This window comes from Ursus arctos, unplaced genomic scaffold, assembly GCF_023065955.2.
Source record: "Ursus arctos isolate Adak ecotype North America unplaced genomic scaffold, UrsArc2.0 scaffold_14, whole genome shotgun sequence".
NCBI lineage: Eukaryota > Metazoa > Chordata > Mammalia > Carnivora > Ursidae > Ursus > Ursus arctos.
In genome coordinates this window covers 65484077-65511848 of record NW_026622808.1, presented here as the reverse complement: position 1 = coordinate 65511848, position 27772 = coordinate 65484077, and the positions used below count along the sequence as shown (strand labels likewise).

At 39.8% G+C, this 27772-nt stretch overlaps 1 protein-coding gene across 1 annotated transcript in view; it reads right to left on the bottom strand.

Moving 5' to 3' along the window:
- SYN2 (synapsin II) overlaps positions 1-26578 on the bottom strand; it is a 194720-nt gene extending 168142 nt beyond the window's left edge. The window contains exon 1 of the mRNA XM_026501384.4: positions 26094-26578. Coding sequence (XP_026357169.1) covers positions 26094-26485 — 392 coding nt within the window. The 5' untranslated portion in view covers positions 26486-26578. The remainder of the gene's footprint in view (positions 1-26093) is intronic.
- Between the last annotated feature and the right edge of the window lie 1194 nt (positions 26579-27772).

The following is a 27772-nucleotide window of genomic DNA, read 5'->3' as shown; positions in this document are numbered from 1 at the left end:
ATTATAATTTGTATCATTAAACTATTATTATGTTACACACTGCTGGATTTTTTTCCTGTTTTGCAAATTGTTTTTCAGGGATCCAAAATCTAAATGTATTTTTTACATTTTCCAGGATTTTCAAAACCCCAAATTTAAGAGATAAAACTATAAAATTCTTAGAAGAAAACACAGGTCATGTAAGTATTTGTGACTTTGAACAAGAAATAGAAAAAATAAACTGGACTTCATCAAAATTAAAAACTTTGTCCTTTAAAAAAAAACAGTGTCCAAAAAACCCAACAATGTCAAACATAAAAAGACAAAAAAACTGGAAAGACAACCCACTGAATGGGAGAAAATATTAGCAAATCATATATCTGGTAAGGTACTTATATCTACAACATAAAAAGAACTCTAACAACCAAAAGACCAAATTAAATCAACCCAATTAACCCAATTAAAAAATGGGAAAAGATTTGAATAGACATTTCTCCAAAGAAGGTATGCAAATAGTCAATAAGTACATGAAAAGATCATCAGCATCATTAATCAGTGGGGAAATGCAAATCAAAACCACACACACTAAGGATGCCTGGTTGGCTCAGTCGGTTAAGTGACCAACTCTTGATTTCAGCTCAGTTCATGATCCCAGGGTTGTGAGATGGAGCCCTGCGTCAGGCTCCATGTTCATTGAGGAAATTGCTTGACATTCTATCTCCCTTTCTCTCCCTCCCATACTCACTTTCTCTCTCTCTTTCTCTCAAATAAATAAATCTTACACACACACACACACACACACACACACTAAAATAGCCATTAAAAAAAAAAAAAAAACAAAAAAAACAGGGGTGCCTGGGTGGCTCAGTCAGTTAAGAGTCTGTCTTTGGCTCAGGTCACGATCCCAGTGTCCTGGGATTGAGTCCCATATCTGGCTGGCTCCTTGCTCAGCAGGGAGCCTGCTTCTCCCTCTATGCTCCCCCTGCTTGTGCTCTTGTGCTCTCTCTCTCTCTAATAAATAAATAAAATCTTTAAAAAATAAAAATAAAAAATAGGGGCGCCTGGGTGGCTCAAGATGGTTAAATGTCTTCCTTCGGTTCAGGTCATGATCTCCAGGTCCTGGGATCGAGCCCCAAGTTGGGCTCCCTGCTCCTCCCTCCCTCTGCCTCTCCCCAGTGCTCATGCCCTCTCTCTGTCTCTCTCTCTCTCTCAAATGAATAAATAAAATCTTTTAAAAAATAAAAATTAAATAAAAATTTAAAATTAAAAAAATTAAAAATTAAAAAAAAAAAAGACAGTGGTGTCAAGGATGTGGAGAAAGTGCAATCATAACAGTCCTGGTGGAAATGTAAAATGGTACGGCCACTTTGCAAAACTGTTTGGCAGTTCCTCAAAAAGTTAAACATAGACTTACTATATGACCCAGCAGTTCCAGTCATGGATATATACCTAAAAGAACTGAAAACACATATTAGTGTAAATCTTATACATACATGCTCATAGCAACGTTACTCATAATAGCACACATGTGTTAAAAACCCAAATGTCCATCAACTGATAAATAGATAAATAAAATATGTTAATCCATACAATATTGTATAAAAAGGAAAAAATGAATAAAATCCATAAAAAAGAACCAAGTACTAGCATACTACAATGTAGATAAACCTTGACAATACTACGTTAAGTGAAAAAAGCTTATAAGAAAGGGTTGATACATAATTCCACGTATGTAAAATGCCTAGAATAGGCAAATCCACAGAGACAAAAAGTAGATTAACCTGGAGCTGGGGAAAGGGGGTTTGGGTATGAGGTTTCTTTCTGGAATGATGAAGATGTTCTGGAATTAGATAGTGCTGATGGTTACACAACCTTGTAAATATACTAAAACCAGTGAATTGTATAGTTTAAAAAGGTGAATTTTATGGTATGCAAATTACACCTCAATCTTTTTTTTTAAGAAAGCCCCAGCTACATATCATATCAATCTCTTGCTCCCTACTCTGACTGACACCTGGAAATTTCTAAACTCACCACTGGCCACAGCATAATCTGTTTCATTCCCAAGTGGGATAAATATTAGAATTGCTTATAACTCATTACTTCGTTCTACTTCTGATTAAGTGTCGATTCTCCAAAACCTCTTTTCTGACCTTTATGCCTGAAGTCCCTCCCCTAAGCTTCTTCGCATTCAGAGGTGAAATTTCTATGACTCTAATAGCACAATTACTCTGCTTTCAGAGTCGAAAAATAAAAAAAACATGGATTTTCAATTCAGACAAACATTCAAATCCTCACTTACCAATTTCTAGCTGCATGCAACTTTCAGGAAGTTACTTAACCATCTGCTTATATGTAAAATGGCAATAACACCTCTTTGGAAGTGTAAGAATTCCATGAGAAAATGTATGTAAAGTGACCGGTCATTGTAACTTTTCTATGTCACTTCACTCCTTCTCAGTTTTGTAAAATGGATGAAGCTGACACTGGCTCCCACTAGGCAGATACTGTGCCCCAATGTGAAACCTGTCCTCAACCAGTATAGAACTCATGAGATCTAGGGACATTTCAAGGGTACAGATGATAAAAAGGAGGCAAATGGGTGGGACATATTTATATGTGTTTAATTGGGAACCTGATTCCCGACCCAATGCAATTCACAGGCTCATTACATCATGCTCTGGGCCTCTCCAGGCAGGGATATGGGTATTTGATAGAAGAATGAAAAGGCACGCTGCTCCTATTACCATGAATGTAATGCATTACAAATAAACGTATGTTTCCAGGACAGAATGAAGAGATCTGTTACGGAGAAGAGCTAAGAAGAAGCCTGAGCCACAAGGCTACAATCTTGCCACTTCTACCTCTGATGACAAGTTTTAATGGTAAGGACACCACTGAGTTTATTACAGTGTGGAGACTTGCTGCTCAACAACAGAGCCTCTTCCACTCCCCACCCTTTTGTTTTACACAAGCATTACACATATATCCAACACTCTAAGCCAATTAAGAAGAAATTAGTGTAGACTCCAGTTCACCAAGGTCCTCTCTAATCAAAATCACTTCTGAGTGTGTGAGCTTCACAATTGCCATAGCTACCATCAAAACACTGCTGTGTGGATCAAGGGTGCAGAGTTTAGAGGAACCCAAAATTCATTAAGTGGTACTAATTCAAATGATATTTACAATTCTTCATTAGTCATCATCACTACAACTATAATGTTCAAGTCCCTTTACAAAGGAGCCCATTGACCTCTCAACCCATATCATCTAGCATTCCTCTTTCTTCCCATTTTCATCATACACAATATCTACACTAAGAACACAGTATTTCCAAAATAAGTGTCTTTTCATGCCTTCCTGCCTCATTCCTCTACTTGAAATGCCTTATTCCCCCCAATCTCCTAATCCATCCAGTGATTTCTACTCTTCCTGTAACTCTAGCTCAGATGCCTCCTCTTTGATTAATCCTTCCCAATCTCCTACTAGACAAAATTAATTATACCTCCTCCATTCCCTCATGGTGGTCAGAGGATAGCATGAAGGCCTTGCGTACACCAAGAAAATGTTAAAGGTGAGGGGCACCTGGGTGGCTCAGTCGGTTAAATGTCCGACTCTTGATTTCAGCTCAGGTCATGAGCTCAGGGTCCTGGGATGGAGCCCTGCATCAGGCTCCATGCTCAGTGGGGAGTCTGCTTGAGATTCTCTCTGTCCCTCTCCTTCTGCCCCTCCCTCTCCTCTCTCTCTCTCAAATAAATAAATCTTAAAAAAAAGAAAAAGAAAATGGTACAGGTGAAATTTTGCTCATCCTTGTTGTGCCATTCATAATCTTTCACAAAGTAATACTTTCACTTATAAGAGATCGTCTAATGAATTTCAAGCATATATTTGTTACATAATCCTGTGCTTTAACTAAAATCTCAGGAGGAAGCTCAATACATACACGACAAATAAAACCTGAGCTGCTCTGGTTGTAATAATATGCAGAAGATCCAAGGTATATCTCCTACTTGGGTCTTCCCACAGTAGGCCTTGAGGATGGTCCATGGAACCACTAACTCCAATCCAACTCCCTCTTTTTATAAATTATAAAACTTTGATCAAGAGAAGGGAAACATGGTATTTAAGAGCATATAACAATTTAGTATTAGGGCCAGGACCCAGCTCTCCTGCCTTCTAGCCCTATTTCATGTCATTCTTGATTTCCTACTCTCGGGGGTAAAAAGCTACATGAAGAAAACTGGTGTGAGAGAGAAATGAGGCTTAACTAGCCTTAAAAATTCTATGGGAGCTTCTTCCATCAGCCTGCCATCTGGAGCAGAGGATATGCCAGTATAATATCTACCTTGAGACAGTCTTAATGACGGGCTGCTAAGAGATTCATTGGGGAGGCAGAAAGGGCCTAAGGGACTGAGGGTGGGGAGCGAGGAAGTGGGAGTTGCCTGGTTAGGAGCCTGCTGTTTGCAGGGCCAGCTAAGTACTAAATCTCAGAAGGGCGCCACCTATATTATGGGCTTTCAGGGTCTTCAAGAAGAGCCCCCTTTAACCACACACACACACACACAAAGCAAAAGGCACCTCACTGACAAAATGCAGTTTCTATGTGATGTGACTGGTTTGGATTCAAGACATAAGTTGGATTCTGGTTGGCAATTATGAGCGGCCTGACTAACCTGTGAGTACTGGTTTTATGGCTTGTAAAATCAATGCAACAACACTGATTTTGCATGAGTATTATCTTGATTACAAGACAATATAAGTAAAAGCACTTAGGCAGTACTAGTTTGTAGCAGGCATTCAATAACCAGTAGTCCTCTTCTTCCCCTGTGTTAGATAGAGCCCTCTTTGTTCAAGTTTCTTAAAACATAAAAGCCTTCGATATTTAAAATACTGTAACACTGAGTAATTATATAACTCATTACGAACTGAAAGTTTATGCCCACCCCCAGCCCCCAACCCCAAAATCCATATGTTGAAGCCCTAATCTCCAATGTGATGGTATTTAGAAGTAGGGCCTTTGGGAAGTAATTAGATTTAAATGAGGTTATAAGGGTAGAGCCCCCATAACGGGATTTGTGCCCTTTTAAGAGTTTGAAGAGTCCAGAACTCACTCTCCACCATATGAGGATATAGCGAAAAGGCAGCATCTACAAACCAAGAAGAGGACATTCACCAGAACCTGATTATGCTGGCACCCTGATCTTAGACTTTAAGCCTCCAGAACTGTGAGAAATAAACTGCTGTTGTTTAAGCCCCCCAGCCTATGTTATTTGTTACAGCACCCAAGCTGACAAAGACACAAGTATTGGTAAGGAACTCTTATAGACTGCTAGTGGGAATTTACACTTGTAAACTCTATAAAAGTGGATAAAACAGTTTGGTAGTATCTATTAAAGCTGAACATACATATTGCCCTTACCCAGTATATTCCACTCCTGTGTAGGAAACAAGAGCCTATATTCACCAAAAGATATATACAAGAATTGTTCACTGCAGCATTTTCATAACATCCCCAAACCGCGAACAACTTAAGTATCTATAACCAGCAGAATAGTTAAATAAAATGTGATATATTCAAACCACTGAATGTAAGTGACCAATGAAAAAGAATTTAGTAATGCTTCATACAAGAAAACAGATGGATCTCATCAACATAATGTCAAACAAAAGAAGTTAGACCCAAAACAGTTTATATTGCATGGTTCTATTTATATAAGCTCAAGTCAGGCAAAATTAATATACAGTGAAGGAAGTCAAAATAGTGATTACCTGTTAAGGGAGAAGTAATGACTGAGGGGGTACCATAGAAGCTTAGCAGGTATTGGTTATGTTGTATATCTTGACTTGGGTTGTACTTTATACTTTGCAAAAACTCTTTGAACTATACACTTATTATTTGTGCACTTTTATACTTCAATGTTTAAAAATTTTTCAAGGAAAACAAACCTCTGGGAGAGATAAGAGATTGAAGCTCATAAGGTCCCAGAGCTCCTTTAGCCTAGACTACACTCTCTGACCTCCTTATATCCACTCCTTCTTCACTGCCGTGGTCCCATCATTACACGCCTCCAGTATCTCATAGGTGGACAACCAAAACATCCTTCTAAAGTCTCCAGGCCGACACAAGTTTTTCCTCCTCCCAATTTTCAACACTGTCTCCAGATAAACGTTCCTAAGGCAGGCACTGATAGTGATCGAATCACTCCCTTGGTCCAAAACCTTCACTATCCCCACACTAAAAGATAACTCATCATTTGCAAAACTGATAAAAAGCTAACAAAGTCTGTTCACTCCCCAAAGTTACCCCCCTCCCATCCTCCATCCTTCCTCACTATTTCCTTGGGGGAAAATAGTACTTTAGAAAGCTCTATTTCATCTTCAAATGATAAAGATTGGCAGCAAAATATAAAGAATAAATCCAGCTCCTGGGAAAAAATAAAGGTAACTTTATCTCCCTATTCTTGGTTTCTTATATGAGATAGTGATGATAACAATGATTTCTTTTCACATAGCACTTTTGAGTTTACAAAGCACTTTCATAACCTACTTTATTTCAATAAAGTCTCACAATAACCCTAGAAAGCAGGCATCCTCATAGACATTTATGCATAATGACACCAAGGCTCAGGTGACCACTAAGATTGCTTTCCAGGTCTCATACTCCTGGGATTCTCTGCAATAGATGAGGTTTATTTCTGACAACTTCCTACTACTCTTCTGAGCATCTCTCTCACCCCATCTCCACTCCTCCACCACCAGGTGTCTAGTCTATATTCCATCCCTACAGAATGTTGCTCTCACAGTGTGGCTATAATCTCCAATACATTGCCTGAGAGCACCACAGTCATCCTCCTATAGGGATTAATAAATTCCCAGAGGCCTCCAAGATTAGAAAATCTTTAAGACCTAAATAATGAATCTAAAATGTGAAAGTTTAGGCAATTTAAGAAGAGGTGAGAATAATACTTAGAGAAGGAGCTTATCTAGCATCCCCAAGAAATTCATATTCCTTCAACAATTTTTTGAGGCCTACTATCGGCCAGTGTGCTAAAAGCTGAGGCAAAGAATGAAATATGGCTCTTGCTCTGAAAGAACTTACAGCCTAGTATAAACCCCACAGGTGTCAGCCCTACATGTAGTACTGCCTTTCTTTTTAAAGATTTTATTTATTTTATTTTATTTTATTTTATTTTATTTTATTTTATTTTATTTGAGAGAGAGAGAGAGAGCACAAAAGCACAAGTAGTGGGAGCAGCAGGCAGAGGGAGAAGTAGGCTCCCGCTGAGTAAGGAGCCAGATATGGGACTCAATCCCAGAACCCTGGGATCATTACTTGAGCTGAAGGCAGACGTTTAACTGACTGAGCCACCCAGGTGTCCCTGTAGTACTGACGTTAGCTCAAAGAATCTGACTCTTGGCTCCACAATCACAGAAGTTTTTGATAAGTTAGATCAAATCCCCAAAAAGACATTCCAGCCACTGTCATCCATTCCTCTTCATCAACAATGAATGTCCCATTCAAAATCAAACCACCAAGTAAGCAAATCAACAACTGCCAAAAGTACAGAGCAATCATTTCACACATTTATAAACAAACATTAGATATTTGTTTATATTTTCATTTCACATATTTATAAACAAACAAAACATTCAATTTTACCTGTACTCATAGAAATGCATGTTAAAACACTCAAATATAGCTTTTATACCTATTAACACTTAAAAAAATAATACTGTGCTGAAAAGTGAGGTAAAAATGGTTGATGAACTACAAACTGGTAAAAGTTTTTATGGGAAGCAGTATAGCTTCTATCAAAGCTACATATATTATAATTTTTGATCAAGTAGTTCTTTTCCTGAAAATTGAGAAGGCCTATAGCCTTACTATGTAGTAACTATGAAAAATCATGGTATAACAGCTATGAAAAAAATACATAAGTAACAACATGTAAAAATTATTTATTAGCAGAAAAACATAATATGAAATTTTAGCTAGACAACAATCACAATTATGTAAAAAATATGTTTGCATATGGAAAAATATTGGAAGAGAATAAGGAAAAATGTGAAAGCAGCTACTCTATTGCTATGGTGATATTATGAGAAAAATATGTTCTATTTAAAACTTCCTTTAATCATGTTGATATAACAATATGATTTTACTTTTTACTACATTACCACTTTACTACATTGCTGGTTTAATTGACTATCTTCCCAAATAAACTATAAGCTTTGCGAAGACGGGTCAATGTCTCTTGTGCTCAGCATTATAGCACCAGTTCCTACAGAATAATTCATGAAAAAATGAATGAAATACATGGGAAACCACACAATAAATATCCTCAAGGAGGGGAGGGGAAGTGGACCACCAAAAGTAAACAAAAGGCTGATCTCTATATGACTTTTTTTCAAGTTCTAAATATGGGAAAAACCAAGCCAACCATTAAAAAAACTTCTGGGAAGTCTTTATTTTCAAGGCCACTGCTGAGATGCTCCTAAACGGTCTGGAGAAAGACACAGGATGCTGGGAAGTGGACACAGCAGCAGGTATTCCCAGGATTTGGGGAGAACATATGGAATCAGAAGGGACAGGAGCTTCATATCCTTTCCCTACCCCCAAACTCACTGTCCTTTGACTCTTAGAACCTTACATATAACTAAAGCTGGAATTAAGGGATGGGGTGTAGCAAAAGGGACAAGCTATGTGGGGGGAAAAAAAAAAGCAGGCAGAAAAAAACAGATCAGCAGGGAACAGTCTTTTCGGTAGGAACTTAAGTCTGATAGCACCCTGAACTCTGGCTAAGAAATAAATTTCCAGGTACAAAGGAAAATAAGAAGCTTTAAAGGAATTGAGCTCTGGAGTGAAAATCCCCTTTCCTGACAACTTAAAATCAGTCTGAAATATACCAAAGACACCAGAAGGATTCGAAGTCATAAAAATATTATAAGCATTAAGAAAAACACATAGGGAAAGGAGTTAATCTTTAAGTTGTTTTTCAACCAACCTACGCAGCACCTGTCACAGACCATACAGGCTCTTTCCAGCTTAAGCAATTTTTTTATCCATCCTTAGTGCTTTTAGGCAAAAGAGTCATAATTGACTAATGCAGAGCTCAGAAAGGAGTTTAGCTGCATAGAGAAAAGGGGCACTGAGTAAGGAGAAAAGAGCAAGAAGAAGAGTCTAGATTTTAGATGTAGCTCTACCTATTTCATGTTGTAACTGTAAGTGAATCTACCTGAGCCTTGATTTCCTAATCAAAACAGGAAGCTATATCGACTTACAAGGTTAAGATGACAATTAAGTGAGGGGACACACGCAAGTCAAAGTATATAATAAATAACAAAGTTTTACTCAAATGTATGACCTTATTACAGAATCCTAAACGCTCTAATTTCTTTCCAGGCTCAAAGTTAAGTTGAGTGCTTTTTTTTTTTTTTTTTCCAAGCAAATCTGAATGCACAAGCTATCTGAAAGCTACAGGAAAATCAGTCTTATCCCACTTTGCCAAGTTAATTCACAGTTTATTCTTTCAAAGAGTAGACTTTTCACGTGGGCAAGTGGCAATAAAGAAAGATTCTCCTCCCCCCCCCCCCATCTTAGTGCTGAAATTCCACTATTCATTAGGTTGGATTAGAGAAGTTTTTCTACTTTCCAGCTCCTTTTATGAAAAGGCAAAAACCTGTGAAAAGAAATTGCCAATTACCATTAACGACCTGTAGCTAAACAAAGATTAACTCAGTCTGCTGAAAATTAAAGGCTGGGAAATAGGGATGCCAACAATAATTTGGCCTATAATTTCCAAGAACCTCCTGACTTCAAGGAGGTTCCAACCACCACTGTCTCCAACCACCAAAATTTCCCAATTCCCACATTTCAGCAAGTAAAAATCACCCAGACTAGTTCTTGCACTGAAAAATAAGACCTCATGTCCCAGTTTTATTTCAGAAAATATGTTCACCTCTGGAATGGGACCCAGGTCATTCATAGGACATATGTCCATGGACACAGAACGAAAGGCATCAACAGGGAGAGAAGGCACAGAAAAGTGAAAAAAAAAAAAATTCACCACCTCCACAGTCCTAACTATAATCAACATCCCTGATTTTAGGAAAAATATATTTGCTCCCCCAAATTCCTACTTCTCATAACTAGAAAAACTGCCCATGACAATACTTAAGAGGAAATTAAGTGGGAAATTCTTCCTCATATCAACTCCCAATCCCACCTGTTGCAATAGTTTCAATCCATATATATTTAAATCTTTGTGGTACAGTTTGCAATTTGACCTCACAACAATCCTATGAAGAAAGAAAGGCAGGTCTTATTACTACAGTTTTAAGGATGAGGAAATTGAGATTCAGAAACTTGCTATGCCTGAATTCACCCAGGCCATCTGACTCCAAATTTACGCTTTTCAGAACACCATGATGCTTCTTAATGTCTTTTGGTTCCATTCTTTTCAAAGACTACCAGTCTCAACCTTTCTGCCATCACTTTTTGTGTCAGAACCCAGCAGTTTCTGCAAGAGAAACTTGAGGTAGCATTAAAGGGAAATCATTAAGCTAAATACCCTTGGAAAACAAAGAAGTTTGTTAAATGGCTGAAAGAACTTATGTTCGTGTCCACTTGTCAACTAGATTAGCCACCCCCCCTAGTTCTATGGCACCTGTAACTCAGTATAGGAAGCCCATAGAAAAATATACAAGATCCAAAGTCAAAGACCTGAGTTCTAGTCCTGACTCTATCATTTCCTGGCTATGTGAGCTTGGGTAACCTCTCCATCTCAATCCCTTTACACATAAAATGAGAATAATATTAATTATGCCCCACAAATACTATTGCGTGGAGGATTAAATAAGATAATGGATGTGACAGCACTCAAAGAATAAAGTTTCTACAAATAAGCCATCTCAAAAACATCTTCCCCAGAGACTGTTTCAAAACACTAGTAATCAGTGTTTTCTAAACTATATGCAACAAACCACTATAACTAAAATGAAGGAATATTCATCAAGGGTTGTCCTATTTTTCAAAATTATTTTTAGTGTCATGGAAATCTGTCTACAAATTATTTTACTTGACTTGAAGTCTCCTATAAATACTCATATGGTAAGCTGTTGTCTTAAAGCTGCTGTGAAAATCTGCTCGTCATGGTGGAACATTTACTGAACATCTCCATGTCCCAGACACTGCATTAGACATTTTCAGTTTGATTGATTCTCATAAGAACCCTTTGAGATATATTTTATTTCCTCTTTATAGATGAAGAAACTGAAGTTCAGAGAGAACAAGAAATTGTCAAAGGTCAAATGTGTGTTTATGTCATTGAGGATAAGAAACATCAAGGTGTTTTGTGGCAAGAAATTTGAAACACTGTTATCTAGTGATTACACAGCATGTTGGTTAAGAGCTTGGACTCAGAGCTGGACTACCTGGATTCAAACCTTGGATTCACTATGAGCTTTAGTTTCCTCATTTGTAAAATTAAGTTCATAATAATAACCTATTTCATAACCTAGCAAATAAGTTAATACATCTACTTAGAATAGCACCTGCCTGTCACATGGTATATCCAATACATTAGGTATTATTATCATCATTTTCCCCACACTGCTTTACCCAAACTTCTCTCCCTCTTTTCCCTGCCCTGAAACCTGTATCTCCTCTACATACACGTTACTCATTACTGTTGTCTGCTTTTGCTCTTTCTTTTCCTTTTAACTGAAATGCCTCTTTCCTTCCTCACTAATCTAAATCTCATTCAGCCTTAAAAGGCTAGCTTAGATCTACCCCTTATGTGAAACATTTTCTGACTTCATCAGCCCACAGTAACTTCTTCTCTGAAAAACTCTTTACACTGTCAAATAATCTAACCTGTAGAAATCACTTGGTTTCTTTTCTTTCTTTTTCTTTTTCTCTTTTTTGAAATCATTTGATTTCCAAGGGCTTCTGAAGATAGATGATTTAACCCAAATCCCTAGATTTTGAAATAGAAATTGAAGTGTAAAGAGTTAAATTGCCTATGGTGACACAAAAAGTTAACTGGCAGAGTAGACACCTGAATCTGGATATTTTAAATGTTTGCAGAGCTCCTTCTACTATACTCTTCTAACTTTTGTCTTCCTTGAGATTCTGCACAACTTCTTAAAGCTGAAAACATATATTCTATAATTATCTGATTCTAAGTATTAACTGGTCTTGTGGCCTTCATGGAAACTAACACACTGAAGTTAGTAGATGTTTGCTCATTGATTAGCAGATCAATCTTTCACTGATGCCTGTTTGTCCAATAGTTAAAGTGTTAATACTTTAACACTTTGCAACATAGGATGCAACAGAACTTAAATTCTCACCTTCAGGGAGTGATAGGGGCTGAAGAGGGGAACATATCCATATATATTCCTAGAGTTGCATCGCAGGGTCCATCACATCCCACTACACACCCTCAAATTTGGAGCCCTGCTATGAGACTTGGGGCACAACACTCTCCAGCATGCCTCCCCCCCACCACACACACACAGCTCCCTCTCTGGATTATTACTGGAATCCAGAAGTATAAAAGAAACAGTCTTCAGGTGAGTTTTCATTATTAATATTAAGGCCCTTCAAGGATTTGAATCTACAGCAGAAAAAAGAGACCTCAATTTCCTTCCACAAAGGATCACCTCAGGCTAAAGTTACTGCATAAAGTTACTAGGTCCCTTGAGCAGAGAAATAAATAAGAGGTATATGTCCTGGAAAGGTATTATAGCTGTACTTAGGAGGACTGGAATGGAAGAATGGTCCTAAACAGAAGGAAAAAAGAAAGAACAGACTCTAAAATTTGAGAAAGGCTCAAGTAAACAAAAACATCTTAGTGCCTAGGCTGAAAAAGGGGAAGAAACAGAGAGCACATGGCTGTTCTCCAGAAAACAAGCATGGAGTATTTATGACCATCAGAAAAGAGTATATTTGAGAGGGGAAGAACAGGTACATCATCAGCTTCTTGTAAGGGAGGCTAATAAAAATAATTAATGATTTTATAGCATTTTATAGTTTACAAAAAGATTTATATTTTATATATATACATCTCACTTCTTTTTTAAAAAAAAGATTTTATTTATTCATTTGAGATAGAAAGATACAGAGAGAGAGCATGAGCAGGGGAAGAGGCAGAGGGAGAGTAAGAGGCAAACCCCCCACTGAGCCAGGAGCCCCACACGGGGTGCCATCCCAGGACCTGGAGATCACGACCTGAGCTGAAGGCAGATGCTTAAGCATCTGAGCCACCCAGGTGTGTGTATATGTGTGTGTGTATATATATATACACACACACACACATAAGTGATATACATACATAAGTGATACACATATAAGTGATATATATATATATATATATATATATATATACACATCTTAATGAAGTGTCTTAATGAATAGTCACTTTGGTTAATCTAGCTCTTGTTTGTTTATATTTACAGGGAGTGAAGAGTTGCTTTTGCTCGTCATTCATATTTTCATAATTATTTAATAAGTCATTGACTGATCCAACAAATAATTATTGAAAACATTCTTTGTCATACCAAATGCTTGGGATATCAAAATTAAAGTTATAGTCATTGGGGCGCCTGGGTGGCTCAGTCGGTTAAACCTCTGCCTTTGGCTCAGGTCATGATCTCAGGCCCCATTTCGGGCTCTCTGCTCAGCGGGGAGCCTTTTTCTCCCTCTCCCTGTCCCTCTGCCTGCCACTCTGCCTGCCACTCTGCCTACTTGTGAGTTCCCTCTCTCTCTAATAAATAAAAATAAAATCTTAAAAAAAAAAAAAGAAGTTATAGTCATTGTCTTCAAGGGGATCTCAGGATTGAAGAGGAGATGAGAAGACAAATAAAATGTGATTATAAGTTAATTGCTATGAGATAAGCAAGGATATTATGGTTTCTAACACAAATTGAAAGAATTAAGAAAGGAGTAAGTCTAGTTCTGACTCTAGAATAGTCAACAACTGAATTGAGTCTTGGAGATTTTCCAGGCAAAAACACAGAAGAAGCCTTTCAGGTAGTAGGAGTAGTATAAAGACAGGCACATGGCACATTCAATTAAACCTAAGTAGGGTGCCTGGGTGGCTCAGTCGGTTAAGTATCTGCCTTCGGCTCAGGTCATGATCCGAGGGTCCTGGAATTGAGTCCCACATTGTGCTCCCTGCTCAGTGGGGGATCTGCTTCTCCCTCTGCCCCTACCTTCCCCCAACATTCATGCTGTCTCTCTCTCTCAAAAATAAATAAATAATATCTTAAAAAAAAAAAAAAAACAACTAAGTAGTTTGTCATGGCTATCAAAGTGGGTGCGGAATCAAAGAAAGGTAGAACTGAAGAGGTAGGCAGTCAGATCATGAAAGGCTTACTGTGTATTTCCTTTCAACATCTGTCAGTCACAATGCTGTTTAGTTCTCCAGAATGATCCTTCGGATAACCTAAAGATTTTTTTCTCACTAATGAGAAAGAAACAAGCAGCTTGGGTGGCCCAAGATTGGAGTGTTTCACACTGAGGAAAAGTTTGCTGGACAGGGGGAAAAAAACAAAAAAAACCCAAAAGACAAAAAGCAGGATTAACTTCAGAAAAATGAGCTCCATGAGAGCCAAGTGTCAATATAAGCTAGGGAGGAGAACCTCGGCCCTTAATTTTATTCCATTTGCCTTTACTCTGCTCAAAGCTATCATGGGCCAGGTAATACTTTCTAGTATTGAAAGCTGCTATGGCTCTCAATCAGAGCTAAATCTCTAAAGATTTATGATTTGGACTGGTTGAAAACTAATAGTTAAGTTAATTTGTATTTCATAGAGCATAAGTAAGAGCAAAAGCATTCTAGTGGTTGTATTTGCAGTAAATAAAGATGATTTCCAACATAATAACATATACTTCTAATCCTAGAATACTTTTTCTCACCATTGTTCCCTTTTACCCCTTTTCTCATTCTCTGAATCTCTCTCTCCTTAGCTCAGTTTGGCAAAGATTTACTGAACTTAAACTATGTGTCAGACACTGCTGGATGCTAAGGATATAAAAATGAATAACACACTAAGCCTACTGCAAAGAATTCTCCATCACACAAATAGATCATTGTGTTGAGAAGAGTGATAAAGATATCCACATGACTGTAAGAGGGCATGGAGGGGACACAGAGGCCCAATATATCCAAGGGGTAAGAGAAGGATTTCTGAAAAAGAAAATACTCATCTCAGCTCAAAAGGTGCATATGAGTTTAGCCAAGAAAAGGAAGGAAAGAGATAGAAAGATAATTGCAGGAGGAGTGAACAGCATAAACAAAGACAAGGGGCGGAATGCCATAATGTGTGTATGGAACAAATAATTCAGTATTGCTGTAAATTGAAGTTTAAGGATGGAAATGGTTAGGAGATTAGAGAAGAAAGCACAGGTCAAATCGTGGGAAGGTGATGAACCTTACCTATCAGACATGGAATAGGACATGAAAAGCTTTAAGCAAAGGAGTGAACGAGTCAGATTTGTATTTTAAATAGTTCATTCAAGCTATTAAGTGGAAATCATCATGAAACTTACTAAAGTTCTAGGTGAAATTTTTGAGAACTTGAAATAGGCAACAGTCAGTGTCCTCAGTTGAGACAGAGAATATGAGAAGAGCTGGAATAGGAAGGGAGATAAGGAATTCAATATTGGAACAAATGACCTTGAGTTGCTTTAACCACCCAAATGGAGACATCCAGCAGACAACTAAACATGGGTGTAAAGACCAGGACAACGTTCTGGTCTAAAGGCTGAGATTTGGGAACTGACATCTTGAGAGTAGATGGATCAGGGAATGTGTGTAGAGTGAAAAAAGAAGTGGGCAGAAGATGGGGCCATGGGGAATACTTACATTTATGAGGTAAGCAAACAAAAAAAACAAGAATGAGAAGGAACTTTAAAAAGGTATTAACAAAGATTGCCATATTCAGAAGTGAAGGGACTTCCAAATGGAAGATAAACAGTGACAAACCAATCCGTGAAAGTATAGACTGACACCTTCCTTTGGATTTAACAAGAACAATTTCGGGGTGCCTGGGTGGCACAGCGGTTAAGCGTCTGCCTTCGGCTCAGGGCGTGATCCCGGTGTTGTGGGATCGAGCCCCACATCAGGCTCCTCCGCTATAAGCCTGCTTCTTCCTCTCCCACTCCCCCTGTTTGTGTTCCCTCTCTCGCTGGCTGTCTCTATCTCTGTCGAATAAATAAATAAAATCTTTAAAAAAAAAAAAAAACAAGAACAATTTCAGTATTATGGAGGTGGAAGCCATCAGTGCAGGAGGGGAAATACAGGCTAAGGAAGTAAAGACAAGAGTGAGATTTCTCTTTCATATCTGGAAGAGTGATTAAGAAGGTGAAGAGCAGATTTTGCTTGTTTCTTTATTTGCAAGGATGGAACAACCAGTAGAAAATGAGAGAATGAACAGAAGGAAAAAGAAGGGGTGATATTTAGGGCAAAGACATGGAGAAGCCAGGAGGGGATGGGTCTTTTTTAAACAAGACAGAATCCTCATGCTCTGAGAATGGAATAAAGAAAATGAGCGTTGAGGTAAGACACAGAAGTAGAACAGGAACATTCCAAAGGAACTGTGTAATAATAGCGTGGAATCCTGAAAGCCAAATATGTGTTCAGAAGAGTGTAATCCAGGATATAGCAAAAGTTTAGGATTAAGAGAGTAGTGACAAATGAGTCTGAAAAGATAAACTGGAGCAGGTTGTAAATAAGCCTCACGAACAACAATGTGTTAGAGAAGAACATTAAAAAGGAAATTATAAGATTTGTGAATGCTTTTGTTTAATACTTCGAATGCAATGTGAAAGATAGATTGAATAGGAGAAAAGAACACAGGCACACCTTTTAAAGCCATTCTGTTTCTCTCTTCCTTCATTTCCCTCTGTAACCACCCTTCCCTAATTAGTCACGAGTGAAACTGAAGCAGAGCTATTTTAGAATTTATTTATTAAATAAAATAAGAATTTATGTAGTCCTGTCCCTAATTGTTAAAATAGCTGAGTCAAATAGGTAATATTTCTCTTATTTAAAAAAAAAAGCAAATTATATTTCCTTTCAAAAAATAACAAAGAAAGCCTTCAAAAATTTTGTCTTTGAGCAAGTAGCCTTCAATTTAAAAAAATAAAAATATTCTTCATCCTCAAAGTGTGTAAAATAGACAATAAAACTACACAATAGGGGAACTCAAAAAAAGGGACCAAGATAGGTTGGGTACTTGCAGCTGGAAACAGGGAAGGGTGCAACAAGCAGTAGTATAGCTCTTTACCCTTTACAAAGTGCTTTTCCAAAACCTTATTTTATTCAATTCTCACAACATCGCTATGAGATATACATGTTTTCACTTCCATTTCACACATACTAGAACTAATTTTTGTCTGTATTACTCTGGAACCTAGAACAGTGTCTGGCATATGGTAAGTCTCCAATGAAAAATGTGTGAAATAGAGGGGAAAAGGGGTTCAGAGAGGTTATGTAACTCTGATAGGGTCATATGGTTAAGGGTGGAGCCTAGGTCTTCTGACCCTCAATTCTGTATGTTCACATTGCTTCATGGTGCTGAAAAGAGAAGAAAAGGGTGGAGTGATTGAATATAATCATAATCTGCTTTACAATTTAATGTAAACTGAATAAAATTTCAGAAATGCCTACTATCAAGCAACAAACGCCACGGCCAGCATACTTCCTGCAATTCTTAGTCATGCTGCATGGGTATCTTTAGAGTTCAGAGATCCATGGTATTTGCTCACTTTATTCTCTCCATAGGTCACCTGCCCTATTCTATGTTACTTCCTCCTGCTGCACTGAAGTAGTATCTGCAGAAAGAAAGGCCTTTTATATCATCCTCTCTTCTCTCTAGGAAGCTGTAAGTAGCCTTCCGGTATTCAATTGCATCTATGTGGAAAGCTAAAACAAAGGATGACAACGCCACCCAATGAGTATGGAGAAGATCTTATTCACGAGATTTAGAGGGGCACACATAGTGTGAGTACATTAAACACCAAAAACAGGACGCAACTCTCCATTTTGAGGCCACTATGTTTAACCATGCCCTCAATCTGTAATGAATTTAATCCTAAAAAAGCTGTGTACATATAAAATTTTTGTAAAGTGAGCAATTTCAAAAGCAGTGGGGTGCTTACTATTTAAGTGAATCCTGTGGTAAATCCTTTTGCAAAAGAAACCTTTTTTATAACAAAAAATAATCTAATTTTTCTGCTGGCAAATTTGTCTTGTGTGTGTGGAATCTACCAATTTGGGTTCAGAACCTGACATTTCAGCTTAACAGCTATTTAATACTGGGCAAGTGATTACTTTTATGAGTTTGTTTATTCATCTATGAAATATTCTTTCTACTGCTCAGGATCACTGTGAGGATAAAATGAGACAACGTGTATGCACATGTTGTATAAACTGCTCAGCACAGTGTACATGGCAGGGATCAAGAAATAAAGTCTGTCAGCCAATACTTCAACATATGTATACAAAAGTTCTTAGATCTATCAGGAAGAGAGGAATTTAACCACAAGTCCCCAATTCCCATCATGAGGAAGTAAGAAAGAGACTAAATGGAGAGTACTCAAAGATGAGTATCTCATCAAAGACATGTTTAGTCATTTATTAACCTATGCCTCTTCTTTCAAAGATTTACAAGCATTATTCCATAGAGTAAATATAAAGCTTTTTAAAGAAAATGGCACACAAACTGTAACGTGGAAATAAAGTAGTGCTGTAAAGGATCTTAGAAAATGTTTGTTTCAATCCTCTCATTTGACAGAGTTTAGAAAATCAAAATCCAAAGAGGCAAAATGGTTTACCTAAGGATATATAATGGTACATTTTCAATAGCACAAACATTTCCAACCATATCTTCATTTCCCAGGACAGGCCACCTCTGTACCTATGCACACAAATTACCGTACTATAATAAGTCCTACTTAGAGGTCTGTCCTCTCCCCTCCTGGACTGGAAAATCCTAGTAAACAAGGCCGATGCCCAACTTATCCTTATATCTCCAGCACCTGGCTTGTGTTAGATGCTCAACTGCACAGAACATATCCCCATTAAAACTGTTTTACCAATTTGAGGGGAAGATATACAATTCTAGAAAACTTACTGTTTAGGCCTCCATTACATTTTACTTAGCAAGATATTGAAAAGGCTAATGTAACTACAGATTTGAACTTGGGTACAGAAAGACAGGAAGCAATCTCAGGTAGACAGGGACACTACGGTAAAAATTGATCCCTGAAAGAAAGGTCATTGTTGTAGCACAGTCCTACTAACTTTATTACATTGTTGGATTTCGAAGAGTCTCTCCTTCAATCATTTTACAGTGACCTCTGCTGAAACAATAACACAAATAAGACAGTGAAATTGCCAATATGAATATAGTGTGGTGTTCATATGGCTCTTTTTAAAGTATTTACTAAGAATTCCACAATGAATCTTTAAAAGAAATAGATAAAAGCAGTATTTTAAGGAGAAAAGGATTAAATTTGAGGGATCTGCCTAAAGAGTGACTTAAGAGTAGAAAGAGCTCTTTGAGAAAGAAGTGGTTGCTGATACAGTGGAGCCCTGGATGCCCTGCTCCTGCTCCTGACTCACCGCTGTTTGCTCTCCTCCAGGAACAAGTCAGTCAGGAAGCCACTCCACAGTCATGGCTTTTAAAAGCACTGGGAAGACACCCTGGAGCCAGAGGTGGCGATTCACCAATTTAGAATTACTCTTAGCCAGCTGCAACCTAAAATCTTAGGAGACGGTATGTGCTAAGTTGATCAGAGGCACAAAGGAAAAGAATCTCAAAGTGAAAGGACCAGTTCGGATACCTACCAAGATTCTGCGAATCACTACAAGAAAAATTCCTTGTGGTTAAGGTTCTAAGATGGGATTATTTTCAGATGAAGATCCACATGCGACTCATTGATCTGCACAGTCCTTCTGAGATTGTTAAACAAATTACTTCCATCACTATGGAGCCAGGAGTCAAAGATGAAGTCACCATTGCAGATGCTTAAATCAACCTTTTAAATAAATTATCAGTTGTTAAAAATAAATAAATAAATAAATAAATAAATAAATAAATAAAGAGAGAGAGAGAGAGCAGAAGGAAACTTGAGTTGGAGTCAGATGATTTAAGTTCTAGTCCCCATTCTCTAACTTCTTATTTGACCTTGGCCAAAGCATTCCATTTCTCTGCACTACGTGATCATTCAGGTTCTTTCAAGTTCAAATGTTGTAATTATAAAAGTAAAAAATCCCTATCAATCCTTGAAAGAGTCATAGATGGAGAAAGATAAAAGGCAGGTAGAAAGATAGTAAAATAGAGGGATACTGTGGTATAATGGGGCAAAAAGCTTAGTAGAGTGACTGAAGTTCTAGATTGTAGTTCTGGTTTTGCCATTAACATTCAACTAGAATAACCTTGAACAAGTCACTTTCCTTCTTCAGATCAAGATTTCTCCCATTTATAAAGTACCCAGATGATCTTCCAGCTCTAATAATCTAGAATTCTAAGCTATAGCCTACTGCTGTTATGAACAATGAAATGTTATACAATCAGTATGTTTGTGTTCACAAGTCAGAAACAGGACATACAGATAAAATATTTAGTAGACAGAAGCCTCAAACTTCACTTGAATTTTCCCCCCAAGTTCTAATTCAAATATTTTTCTAGAGCCTCTCACAAGCACTGGTCCAGACTACCGTACTTTGAGTTCCCCTATTCTTAATGGTATGTCCAAAGACGGACCATAAAAGCATGGAAAACAGGTGCTGCCTAGATAATGCATCAATCCGGTCTTTTCATGGTCTCTCTCTTTTCTACCACTGTACTTTTCTTATACTATCCACTCTCTGGACTGAGCCAAACCTATCTCTTTTGATTCAGATTCTTCAAGGTTCAGTTCAAATCTCAATACTTGCATGAAGTTCTCCCTTCCCACTGTAGCCAACACCTATTTTTCACTCTTTTAAACTTCTAAAGTACTACAGTGCTGTGGCAGAGATTCAATGATATTTGTAAAGAGCTTACTACAACATTTCCCACATAGCAAATGCTCAATAAATGATAGTAGTGCTGTTGCCACACCTTTAGCACTAATCACATATCCTTTAGTTCAGTGCATCTTAAATTTAATGTGCATTTGAATCACCTGGACATTTTATTCAAATGCAAATTGATTCGTAGGTATAACGACCTGATAATCTGTAGTTCAAAAAGCTCGTGGTTGGGGCACCTCCGTGGTACAGTCAGTTGAGCAGTTGAGTGTCTCAACTCTTGGATTTGACTCAAGTGGTGATCTCAGGGTCATGGGATCGAGCCCCACATTGTGCTCAGCGATCAGTGTGGAGTCTGCTTGAGATTCTCTCTCCCTTTCCCTCTGCCCACGCCCACTCGTGTTCTCTACCTAAAATAAATAAATAAATCTTTAAAAAAAAAAAAAAGCTCCTGCTTGATGTCAATGCTATTGATCCAAGGACTATATTCTTTGAATACAAGGGGTAGTTTTCGTAAACTTAAAAAAAAAAAGTATGGGGGCGCCTGGGTGGCACAGTGGTTAAGCGTCTGCCTTCGGCTCAGGGCGTGATCCCAGCGTTCTGGGATCGAGCCCCACATCAGGCTCCTCCGCTATAAGCCTGCTTCTTCCTCTCCCACTCCCCCTGCTTGTGTTCCCTCTCTCGCTGGCTGTCTCTGTCTCTGTCAAATAAATAAATAAATAATCTTTAAAAAAAAAAAAAAGTATGGGGGAAACCCCCTACACTGTTGGTGGGAATGCAAGCTGGTGCAGCCACTCTGGAAAACAGTATGGAGTTTCCTCAAAAAGTTGAAAATAGAGCTACCCTATGACTAGGCAATTGCACTACTGGGTATTTACCCCATAGATACAAATGTAGTGATCCAAAGGGGCACCTGCACCCCAATGTTTATATCAGCAATGTCCACAATAGCCAAACTATGTTAAGAGCCCAGATGTCCATCAACAGATGAATGGATAAAGATGTAATACACACACACACACACACACACACACACACACACAATGGAATATTATGCAGCCATCAAAAAATGAAATCTTCCCATTTGCAACAACATGGATGGAACTAGAGGGTATTATGCTAAGCGAAATAAGTCAATCAGAGAAAGACAATGATATGATCTCACTGATATGTGGAATTTAAGAAACAAAGCAGAAGATCATAGGGGAAGAAAGGGAAAAAATGAAACAAGATGAAACCAAAGAGGGAAACAAACCATAAGAGACTCTTAATCATAGGAAACAAACTGAGGGTTGCTGGAGGAGCAGAGGGATAGGGTAACTGGGTGATGGACATTGAGGAGGGTATGTGTTGTAATGAGCACTTGGTATTATATAAGACTGATGAATCACAGACCTGTACCCCTGAAACAAATAATACATTATATGTTAATTTTTTTAAAAGTATATTATCTTATCTGTCCACCTGAACAGAAAGATCTTAGAAGACAGACACTACATCTCCTTTTTCTTAGCATATACACCCTATACCAAGAAGGTATTCAATAAACACCTGCGGACTTACCATATCTACAGTCCCTAGAACATCTAGATAATCTCTAGAATGTCTGTGCTATGCTGATTTTCAAATTAAACATTGAGACATGCTAAGATGAAAAAGCTCACTTGGTCTCTGGAATTGGAATTGCTGAAAACAGAGGCAGGGAAAAATGTGAGAGAAAACTTACCTCTTCACCAGTGAGAGTGTAATATACAGAAAAAACAACGTACAAATGGACGTTTGTTCCATTTAACCACAAAGATAATTAGAGTGCAGTCTTAACTGCACTTCAAATTTAGGTATGAACCTTAAAAGAAGACATGCATTTTCAGGCAAAATATATATATTTAAAACACTAGTAACAATTACTAATAAGGGATATAATAAGCTTGATTTCATTTTTTAGTGGAGCAGATACATTTTTTTCAATGATTCTTTAGTGTGCAATTAACCTAAAGATCTCAAGGAACCAATGAAAACACATTTCAAGCAAGAGACAGAAACACCCTCCAATTTTCCCATCAACTTAGTCCATGCAAAAGTCCCCAAATTCCATTGCCCACAATTACACTGATAAAAATTTTAAGGAATCTGCTGTATATTAAGGTTGCTCTGAGAGGCCACCTACTTTAAGCCCCAATTATTTAAATGCTCTTTTAAACCTCCAATTATTTAAATGCTTCTTAAAACCCTTTTATTTTACCATTCTATAATTCAAATGGGACCAATATTCTTAAATTCTACTGGGAAGCTACACTCTGACTTCCTATTCAAGGATCAGGAATATAATATTGGGCATATATGACACCTGCTCACTGAATGCTATCTAGATAGCTTAAACAGTGAGACAAATTTACTGAAATTTGCCGTTAGAGGAAAAAGCACCTTTTTAAGTCACTGTGCTTGTCATAAGCAGACACCTGCTCCTTAACTTATAGAGAACTTTCAAGAAAACCATTCAACAATATTTAACTGAGATGTTTTTAACAAATTTAGGCAAGAAAGAAGACAAAATCTGCAATCCTGAAAATTGCTATTAAGCATAGCAACAGAGAAGCGTCAAATGCTGTCAAGCACTAGACTCAACTGGGTTTATGAGTTTTAATAAATCAATGTTATTACTTCAGAGAAAATCAGAAAACAGTTGGGAGTCAGCCCAAAGGAAAGTGGCTTCTATTACTTCCATCAGAAGTGTAGTCCCCAGGGCAAGGCGAATTCTCTGGTTCATGCCAGGCAGGCAGTGTTCCTGGAGAAAAATACTATCCAAACAGAGTTTTGAATCCTAAGCTACTGAATCAGTTGTGCTAAACACAAACTACAGCAGCCACATCACACCCGTACAAATGAGTATCTTCCTACCTGTGGGTACCTAACTGGTAATTAAACCCAAAACAAATGCCTTCGACAGGATAGGAGATCAGCACGAGGTACAGGAGTGTCAGATTCTTGCATAAAAAATGAAGCACCAATATCATTCCCATTTCTCCCCTCCTTTTCCTGGCCTTTCTTCAAGACTTTTGTAAAGCTTTCTCCAATAACTCTGACTCTCCCAATCACTCAGTTTATTGAATGCCAAAAACACTAGTCTGAAATAATAATTGTAGAATCGTTTTTGTTAACTGTTTCGTGTCTCCATTTTGTCTCCCAAATTTCAGTGTGAGTTCTTGGTAAGGCCCCTACACTGCCTACACTGTAGAGGGAGCCTATTATTAATATTGTCAATAATATAATAATAATAGTGAGGCAACACAGCATAGTGGAGTAGCAATACTAGAGACAAATGGGCCTAAGTTCAAATCCTAGGTCAACTATTTGCTGGCTGTATGACTAGGAACACATTACTCACTTTTCATAAGTCTCAGTTTTGTGTTTAGAATTTAATGAGATATGTATTAGAGCACCTAGTACAGGGTTTGACATATAACAGATGCTCAATGAAACTTAGTTACCTACCTTTCTCACTTAATAAGCACTTGTTGATTTGAACTAAGAACAATCCTCCTAGGGGACTACCAATGGTACCGTCATATACTCATATTTTCCTCATACACCACCTTGCTGGTGCCTCTGTCATTTCCTAACAAAGGTCCCTTAAAAATTTCTACTCCATTGTTCTGAGAAAAGGCATCTACACAAGTCACCCAAATGATTATTCAGAATGGTCATACCAGGGGCCAGCAGGAGTGGATCTCCACATCTACATCTCACTTCCATTACACCCACGCCAGTACTCCCTCCCTCCAAGTCTCCCAGTGAGAAAATGATAGAGAAAAGCAGTAAAGCAGCCAAAAGAGGAAATGGAGATAAACAGCTCTGTGGCCCCTCCGAGCCTCACTCTTGGGAGGGAGCACTTGGGTCCAGCCTCTAACCTCAACCCTTGTGAGAAAGAAAAAATCCTTCCCATATTCCTGAAGAGGAAGGAACCCAGATTCCTTGCCTCTTCATTTCTTCAAGCCCTTCACCAGTCAATTCTTCCATCACCACCCACCCCAACCATCCCCTGGGCCAACTTCTTGCTACATAAAATAGAACCTCTTTAACCTGATTTGTCTTGAATGAACCCCATTCATGCTTTTAACAACTAGAGGTAACATTCTCCCCCAGCCTTCAACGTTCTAGGTTTGAATATCCCTAGAAGAAAGAAAGAAAGAAAGAAAGAAAGAAAGAAAGAAAGAAAGAAAGAAGAAAAAGAAATTCTCGAAGTTGCTGTCTACTACATTAAGGTAGATCTCTTTATTTTTTTGTGCCCCTTTAACGATCCAGAATATTTTACCTCGGTCATCATCTTTCCAGCTGGAAAAAAACACCATCACTTTCACACCACCACCACCACCACTACCCCCACCACCTCCCCCCTCCCGCCACACACACACACACACACTTTTTTCTACTAAAACAAAAACAAATTTAAAAATCCACAAATCCCCTCCCTGCTGCACAAAACACAAGAATTTTATTATTCTTAAACGGACTACAGCCATGCTCCACTGGAACAAGCCCAGGTCCACCTGGGCTCTCACCTCCGTGCTTTGACCAACGTAGATGTCAATACTGATACAAGCCTTCATCCAGCCAGGTGAAAACTACCCCATCACCCTCTCCCCGCAAAACACCCATTTCCACCGCAAATTCACTCCCGTGCCTCACGATGCAGAATCTTTTTATTGGCTTCAAATGTTTCACCTGAGCTTTTACGTGTCTAGGCTGAAAGTCTGTTCCTTATGCCCCCCTTCAAAAACAAACAAAACTCTATTTTTTTAAGATTCTTCCCTGTTGCATAAAGTAGCTCCTTTTACGTGTCGTGAGGTATTTGAGAGCATCGAGGCAGTATTTCACCTCAGGATTCACCTTTCCAGACGCCCCCTTCCCGCCCCGCACACACAACGCTCAACCTCCCCCCGCCCCCACCTCCCCACTGCGGGACCGTGCAGACCCTCCTTCTCAGGGGTCAGAAACGATTCCTTGGCGCCCGGGACCACCTTCCCTTTGGTCTCCCGCTGCCCGGCAGGCCCCGGGAGCCCCGAGCGGCGGCGGCGGCCGGGCACCTACCAGTCGGTGTGCGGCTCGTCGACGACCAGCAGCACCTTGGCCTTCCTGGCGGCGGCGGGCGCGGGCGCGGGCGCATCCACCAGGCCGGCCGAGGCGGCCGTCTGCTTCACGGCTTGGGACAGTGAGCTGAAGAAGCTGCTGCCCACCGACGGCGCCGCGGCTGCCTGCGGCGCGGGCTGCGGCGCGGGCGCCGGGGCCGGGGCCGGCGGCGGCCTCCGCTCAGGGCCCGGCGAGGCGGCCGGGGGCGCCGAGGAGGCCGAGGCCGCGCCAGGACCGGGGGGCGGCGGCGGCGGCTGCTGGGGCTCGGGCCGCTGCAGGTCGGTCATGTAGCCATTGGGCAGGTTGGCGATGAAGCTGCTGTCCGACAGCCGGCGCCTCAGGAAGTTCATCATCTGGCTTGAGGGGCTGGGGGCGCGCGGGGCGGCGGGGCCGGGCTGCGCGGAGGGCGAGACTGAGGCGGCGGCAGCTGGGGTACTGAGGCTACTGAGGCTACTGAGGCGGCTGCGGCCGGGTGCGCTGCGCGCGAGCCCAGCAGACAGCCGCGGAGCACTGGGCCGGGCGGGCCAGGCGGCGTGAGGCTCAGCGCCAGGGAGAGGGCGGGGCCGGGGGCGGGGACACTGCTCGTCCCGCCCCGCGCCGCAGAGCCGGCGCCGGTCCCGGCTAGCCGCCTGCGCGCCCTGCACCTAGCGGTGGGGTTCCTAGTCTGGGGACTTGGGGGCAAAGGATTGCCAGGCTTCCTGCAACCTGAGAGGAGCTCTGTGGAGAGAGCGTGGGAGCCAGTCTTGCTCCCCGAGAATAGGGAAAAGGGAGCCGAGACTCCTACCACCTTTTCGTTTGGGGATAAAAAAGCCATGTCCCACCCGACATGGAGGTGAAGGAAACTGTCCCCACTCCCTTTGCAAGGAAGAGAGGCGTCAGCCTCCCCACCCTGAGGTGAGAAAGGACCCATTCCCCTGGCGCGCGCGCACGTAGACACACGCACACACTCCCTGTAGTGGGAAAGAAAAAAACAACCTCCTTTCCTAAAGCTGGGAGAAAGGTGCCATCTCCTCAACCTCTAGGTGATGGAGGAAGGAATAATCTGCCCCCCAACACACACACACACACACACACACACACACACACACACACACACACACACTCCTATGATGAGACAAAAAAGAACTACTCCCTCCTCAATATTAGGTGAGAAAGACATCCTCCTCCCCCGACCTTCAGCCATCAGGTGACAGAGACTTGACAGATCCCCTCACCGGGTCTGCCAGCGCATTTTTCGTGCTGCACTTTAGGGATGGCTCACTTAAGAGCACCTTCTTCTCTTCCCCTCCTCATGGACTAGAGAGAAGAAACCGTGTGTAAGGCTGAAGAACCCCTCCCCCCAAGTGGGATGTCTAAGGGTCCCCCACCCCTTGTGTGTTCACCTCCCTGACAGGCAGTGGTGTGTCCTATGTTGTACCAAGAAGTTCATCTTTTCAAAATCTTTCTATTTGTTTTTTCCAGTTCATTAACTGGCTAGATCTGCTTCCACCTCCAAGAAGACCTCCGATTATCACCTTTCCATGTGCACTCGCTAAATCTGGTATGACCTCTGGACTTTTGTTTTCACCTCTCGTGAGATACACTTAATCCATGTGTTGTATGGAAACAGGACACAGCAGATATAGTACCTTACATTCTGG